At 38.3% G+C, this 7,135-nt stretch overlaps 1 protein-coding gene across 1 annotated transcript; it reads left to right on the top strand.

Moving 5' to 3' along the window:
• Positions 1 to 1,543: 1,543 nt before the first annotated feature.
• Positions 1,544 to 4,556, top strand: LOC120783935 (IgGFc-binding protein-like; the record flags this gene model as incomplete). The annotated part of the gene is made up of 5 exons (XM_040117343.1): positions 1,544 to 1,548; positions 1,699 to 2,035; positions 2,565 to 2,681; positions 3,798 to 3,899; positions 4,437 to 4,556. Coding segments are annotated over exons 1-5 (681 nt in total), but the record flags the coding sequence as incomplete, so codon positions are not given.
• Between the last annotated feature and the right edge of the window lie 2,579 nt (positions 4,557 to 7,135).

The raw sequence follows: 7,135 nt of genomic DNA, 5'->3' as shown, positions 1-7,135 counted from the left end.
AAACTTAACTGGGAGAATGTCACTCTTATTTGCAATTTTTTCTGAGATCTCAGATTTTTTGTTCATGAGCCAAAGAGTCATTAAAAATAAATACCCCTTTAAAAAAGCAATTGAGAAAAGAAACCCAAAGCCTGAAAAGGCTGAGAACACTAAGGAACTTTAACAGGAACTTTTAAAGCAAAGAAACTCAAGACTGATGATAAACGATAATTATAAATTTACTTACAAGAATGTTTAAAGACTGACAGTGTCTCATGGAAGACATTCATAATGTTGCACTTGGTTGTACAAGTTAAAAGTGCCACATATAGTTCTGTAACAAAACAAAAAAGAGACCTAGAGAGATTGGTCCAAACCTAGCATACTTCCTAACCTCCACAGCTGGGCAATAATGGCACAAAAAGGGTGTGAATGTTGGTTCATTAACTGTGTCACTTACATTTGAGAGAGTATAAAAAATTCTTCAGAAATCCTCCAGTCACAGATACTTCCAAAACATGTGGCTGTGGGTGCCAGCAACAGCTGCATCTTAAGCAGTTCTCATCTACTCTTAGAAAACAGTTTTGCCATTTTTCAACTGGTTCCTTTAAGAGCCCGTACAGTCGACAATTCCTCCAGGCTGTGAGCATCAACATAACATCTCCTCCCCTCCTTTCTGTCTGTTCTAATCTCTTCCTCGCTCTTGTTGTGCCTCCAGCTATTGTATGTCCTGCCCACAGCCACTACCAGATATGCGGCTCAGCCTGTCCAGCCAGCTGTGGTCCACAGCCAGAGGTGTGCCCTAAGGTCTGTGTGGAAGGCTGTTTCTGTGACCCTGGATATGTGCAGAGTGGAAAAGAGTTAGTACAACATTTTCACCTATGAATTTATGGGTTTATTATTCATTTAATAAATGTCTTCCTCACACAACCTCTACCTACATCATTTTGGTCCGTTTTCTTTTCACCTCATGAAAAAATGTTTCTATAATTAGATATAGCAAATTTCATTAAAAGGAGGTATAACACAAAATTGTCTCCAAAGAATTATGTGAATTATGGATTTATACTAAAAAGTGATGTTTTCTAGTGTGACTTTGGTTGTCACATGACAGACGCTCAAGATGCTCAATGAAGCATGAACCCCATGTTTTAGCATTGCTCTGTTGCTGTTGTTTCTTAATCATTTCCAACAATCTACTTGGCTGTGGCACACTTTTCCTTTTGGCACTCATTGATTGTACATCTTTGTAATATTCCTTTGCACAGTACTATGTCAATCTTAGAAACTAATACTGAGCTGACACTGACAACTGGCACTTACTAAATTCAAATTAAGTAATTCTGTGTTGGTATTCAGTTTGGTTCTGCACTTTTCTTTGTTTTTTACAGTTGCCCTGAGAGCTCAGTGCACTTAACTTAAGAAAAACTTAAATTTTTAGCTGATTTTCCAACATTTTCCTTAACAGTGATGTCGCACTGTTGATCTGTGGCATATCAGTTTGTAATGTTAAGGTAGAGGTTTAAAACTTTAAAATTCTACATTTAAATTATTCAGCTGTAAAATGTGGTAACTTCTTGTTTTACCATGCATCCATTAGGCATCAGCCCTGAAGGAGCTGGAGAAGTCATGAAACATCTTGACAACAATTGTTATATATCCATTGACTTGGGTACGTTGTTATTTTGCTTATTTTGTTGTTGGTGTTTTTTTTGTCAGGTGTGTTGTCAAGGAGAAGGGCTGTGGCTGTAACCATAATGGCCATTATTACCTGCCACGTGAAGAGTTCTGGGCCGACTCAATGTGTAAGGAGAGGTGTGTGTGTGATGAAGCAACACAAAAAGTGCAATGTAAGCAGACTAAGTGTCGAACCGGAGAGAAATGCAGTATTGTGGATGGAGTCCAAGATTGTTACCCAATCAGCTTTAAAACTTGCACTGCACACGGAGATCCACACTTTTACACCTTCGATGGACGCAAGTTTGACTTCCAGGGCAACTGTGTCTACAAGCTGGCCAGTGTGTGTGGAGATACTCAAGGTCTGAAGCACTTTGAGGTGAGCTGAGGGGAGAACAACACTAAATAGTAAAGTAGTAGACTGTGAAGTTCTCCAGCCAGACACCACATGTCCACTGTACAGCCATTTTACATTTATAGAATAAATTGTGCGTGCATATTCCAATTGAAACCCATAATGATGTATGAGTTAGTTTTGGATGAGATTCATTTAATAACTTTAAATGTAGGCCTTTTGGAGTATTTTTACATGGTGTTTTTTTTGGCTTTGGCATAAGTAAAATCTCTAAATACTTTTTCTGTTCCATTGCTGGTACACATGTTCAAGCACACATCCTGGAGTAAGTCACTGACCCTAAGTGGAAGAAAGAGAGAGAACAAAGAAGAATCCTGTCCTGTGCCTGTACATCTATGTCAAAAGAACAAAGAAGGGATAATTTTCTATTTCATTTGTCTTTTCTATTCCTCCCCTGTCCTCCACTCTCCTATCTGCTCTCATTTCTTTCACTCCTCTTGTCCCCTCTCCTTCCTTCTACCTGTCCTCCCTCGTCTTCTTTGGTGAATTGAAGGTCAACCTGGAGAATAACAACCGTGGCAACAAAAGAGTGTCATATGCTAAAGTGGTGACCGTTAAAGTCTATGGCATTACATACACACTTTCATTGGACTACCCGGGCAGAGTACTGGTGAGAAACATGCACACAGACACAAATACTCACATACTGTGGGAGTTCAAAAGAGTCAGCCCACTACCAAACGCATATACATCGGTGCGTGTGTGCACATATAGTACTTAACATGCCCCTAAGACAATATTCCTGTCATATCCATACACTGACTTGGAACATATAGGGTTCAGTCACTTAACGTCAATATAATGTTTATAAAATATTCCTTAAATTACTCATGATATCTTTATGTGATGTCATATTTCCTGGCTATAATATTATCTTAGTTTTAATTAATCATGTTTTAACAAATGATTTATTGTAGTTTTACAACAGTGAGTCTATATTTATATTTATATTTCTCAGGTCTATGTACTGAATGTCAGTGTGTGCATCCTGTTCAGAGTCTCTCACACCCACCTATAGGATTGACACCACCAACCCCGCAGTGTGGAGTGGTGAATCAAGGATTCCCACTAAATCACATGATATCACATCCCATATAAGGACAACTTCACTGAGAGCAGTGGTTAGGCTACTGCTAAATTAGACTAAAAGCTTGGAACACTTGTTACAAGATAAAGATACACACCAGGTTCTTTTTCCAGCCCTTGTTCTCAAGCACACATACAGAGGCAGCTAGAATCTTAAAATTGATTTCTTTTTTTTTTCTAGCAGTCAAATCAGTCAATACAAATTATTGAGATGGAAGTAAAGGGCAGAATGTCCTCTGTAATTTGGGATTACAGCTCGCCTTTCTTGGCGAGTGTAGGTGTCCTTTTATGGGGTATGATGTTATTAGATTTGGTGGGAATCCTTGATGCATTGGGCCACACCTTGGGAGTGTGTGAGAGACTCTGGACAGGACTCACAGACTGACACTAGGTAGAAAGAAAAATATCAAAAATAACAATTTAAAATGACAAACTTTGTAAACTATAGTCCAGATTTTTTATGTTCAGTTTATCAGCTTGTTCAACCCTTTAATGTTTAAAGGGTAACTACAGCCTGAAATTCTACTAGAAGCCTCTTTTCCGGGCAAATGTAAAAAGATGAGTGATGGAGCAGCACCGTTTTCAGATCCTCAGTCAGTTTGTGTGTGTGTGTGTGTGTGTGTGTGTGTTTTTTCCACAGGTGGACGGTCTTGAAAACTCCCTACCATTCTCATACAATCAATCACTGGTCCAAGTTTATCGCAGACACAGACTGGCTGTCATTGAGACACACTTTCTTAAGGTATAAACACACACAACCACACATATACAGTAATTTATATAGTATTTGTAATTATACAACAATTATACAACCCAGCTGTTGTTGGTCATGAAATAGCTCTAATGCATAAAATACTTGCTCATTAAGCCACATTGCCTCATCTTAAATGTGCACATGCAGTACCTTGAAACACCATGTACACCTCAAGCCAAAAACAGCTTTGGAGTTAGGCCATTTTCCCTTCTGCTTCCAATTTTCTGCTAAACTAAGCTAAACACATTCCAGAGCTATTGTACCTCTCTACTAAACACAAGGAATTGAAATTGATGTCAGTGTTCTCATCTAACTCCTAGTTAGAAAAACAAGTTTATTTTCCAAATTGTCAGAAAAATTCATTTAAATTAATTCATAGTAAAGGCATGAACTTCTTAAATAATGGTAAACTTTACCATTGCTGTTTCAGTAACTGTTTTGATAATGTGTGCTGGTACCCTTAATGATACTGCCATTGTCTTACACATTTATATAACTTTTCCTTTATATTCCACGTTTTTATAGGTTTCATTTGACTTTGCAAGTGCAGTGAGGGTGGAGCTGGCTACTAGTTATTACAGTGCAACCTGTGGTCTTTGTGGAAACTTCAACAATGACCCTGCTGATGATCTGATGCTGCCCAGTGGGAAGCTGGCTTCCAGCGCAAACGAGTTTGGAGTGAGCCAGTGGTTGGCCGATGTGCCGGGCTGCTCTCATGAGTGTAAGCAGCTGATGCAGTGTTATTTATCTTCACTACTGTTACTCCCTTTCAGACATGCACCTTTTTACATCTCATATCTCAATTAGCACCTGAGTCACTTTTACGTGAAAGTCATAACGACAGTCTTACTAGGTTGGACTTTGTTTCCGTGACACTTATGCTTAAAGAAAACAAAATTGGATTAATAACCTATAAAACATTGTGAATGAGCCAATTTTAAAAGAATTTTTAGCTTCGCAGTGCCAGACAAACAAGGTTAAAGGATAGGTTTTTCATGTCTATCTTGAAACAGTGCGCTGCTGATATGAATACTGAAACAGGTTTTGTATGCTGTAATCATTGTTGAGTGATCTGCTGCTGACTGTAACGAGTGATGGCAAAGTGAAGCTTCATAAAGCACTGAGGGCTCTATACACACATAGATGTCACTGCTTCAGAATGGGGACAAACGTCTTGAAGCTGTAGTATTAGACATAACATCACTAATTGTACCTTTGCAAAACTTTTGCAATTTCAAAACAATGCAATTCAACCTATGCATTTCCACCTAGGCCTATGGACTGTTGACAAATTAAAGGAAATACCCACATAAAGTGTCTTAGTAACCACATGCCAAAGAGCATGATGGGATGTTAAATACTTAATTTTACCATGTAGTGCACCTGTGTGTAAACATCTCCATTCATCATGTTTCTCCACTCGTTTATTCAGGTTTTTACTTTAATTTGACACCTGTTTATATGTCAATGCTGTGCCACATAAATAACAAAAAAACAAACAAACAAACAAAACCTTTAGTGCGAGCAGGAAACTGGGGACCTCATGTAAGTCCTAACACAGCATCACCCAACTTTAATCTGAGCAGAGGTCTGACTGACTGAAAACGTGTGGGTGGGTGTCTTCAGAAATATTAAAAATTGTCAGAAATGTTTCATAGGAATTCCTAAAAGCATTACAGGGTTATTTATATCTAAATTATTAATATCACAGAGGCTTAACAAACAGGGAGTTACTCAGGTGTACAAAGATGATCTGCATTGCACTCTATTTCTTTATTCAGTTATAACATTAAAAGAGCATTCTGTAAATACACATCTACCTTCATTACAATTATTAGATTATTTTTATTATATTTATTAACGAACAGTGATATCATCAATAGCAGACTTCATATCTTAGGAGGCGGTCACTGTTACATTCATTGATTGAAATTACACCAATAGCAGATTAATAATAGTAATTTATAACTCAAGTTATATATATTGAAAGCTAAACCTAATTAGGTTCAGTAAGATCTGAAAGAATTCAGATTTGTTAAAATGCTACTGAACTCGAACCCTAGCCAGTAGCTCAACTGGCTGGAGTAAGTCAGTCTTGACTTAGCTCACATGTACTACAAAGACCTGGAGGTGTCAGTGAATTACCTGCAATTTAAATTTTAAACCCAGCCAAAAAAATAGTATGTGGGCAAAATTAGATGAACAGTATTTATACACACTTAATTTGCATGGCCCAGTTGTTATTCAAAAGTAATTTGTTAATATCCAATTTTGAAGGTATTATGAGGTGTGTCTCAAGACATTAATGTTTTACTGTATATCAGAGTCAGACAGCTTTCAAAAGAATCCAACATGTGTCTGTAATGTGTAACGCTTTTGATAATGTTGTTGATGGTTTTCTGCTGCCAGGTAAAGACTGTGCTAAGCCCCTTCCCCCTGACTTTAAACCACCCAGCTACACATCAGTCTGTGACATCATAACAGCCAAGGTTGGGCCCCTGGCTGACTGTGTAGGCCGAGTAAATTCCAAGCAGTACCGGGACGACTGTATCTATGACATGGTGCTTAATGACGGGAAACAGGGATCAGCCTGTGACATCATCAGTGACTATGTGGAAGAGTGTCAGAGAAGAGGCGGCTGTGTGAAGTCGTGGAGGACGAGGCAACTGTGCTGTAAGTGCTCTGTAATGTGTGTGTTTAGCAGGTTTCTCTGGACCTCTAATACAGGTGATATGATTGTTCTTGTACTGTACTAACACCTAGTGATAAATATTAATTACACAGCTAGTAGTCCAATAGAAACAGCTTAAAACTCCAAAAAACTCATTGTGCTTGAAAGTTTATTCTTGATCTTGGAGACAGCAGCTTGACAAAAAAAATTCTCAACCCACTAAGTCCAACTTACTTACTTTTTGTTGAATTAAAAAAAAAAAAAAAACAGCTTGAGAGAGAAGTTCAAACCCTGCTTACTTTCTCTCTTCCAAACATGTGACCGTCACTGTATGAAGCTAAGTGTGAATGTCATATTTTCAGTTTTGGAAAGTTTTTAGAAATTTTTGGAAGGAGCACCCCAATTCCAATGTCTGTAGGGTGTGCGGGTTTCTGAAGCTGTTGCACCATCTGACAAGCACTACTGATGAAGGACGCTTGCACCTTAAGGCACAGAAAACATGTATGCACACATTCAGAGAGATGTAGGCTGACATTTGTAGGGGCATGAGCAT

Source organism: Xiphias gladius, chromosome 22, assembly GCF_016859285.1.
Source record: "Xiphias gladius isolate SHS-SW01 ecotype Sanya breed wild chromosome 22, ASM1685928v1, whole genome shotgun sequence".
Lineage (NCBI taxonomy): Eukaryota > Metazoa > Chordata > Actinopteri > Istiophoriformes > Xiphiidae > Xiphias > Xiphias gladius.
The sequence above is the reverse complement of the archived record's forward strand: the minus strand, read 5'-3'. Positions and strand labels throughout refer to the sequence as shown.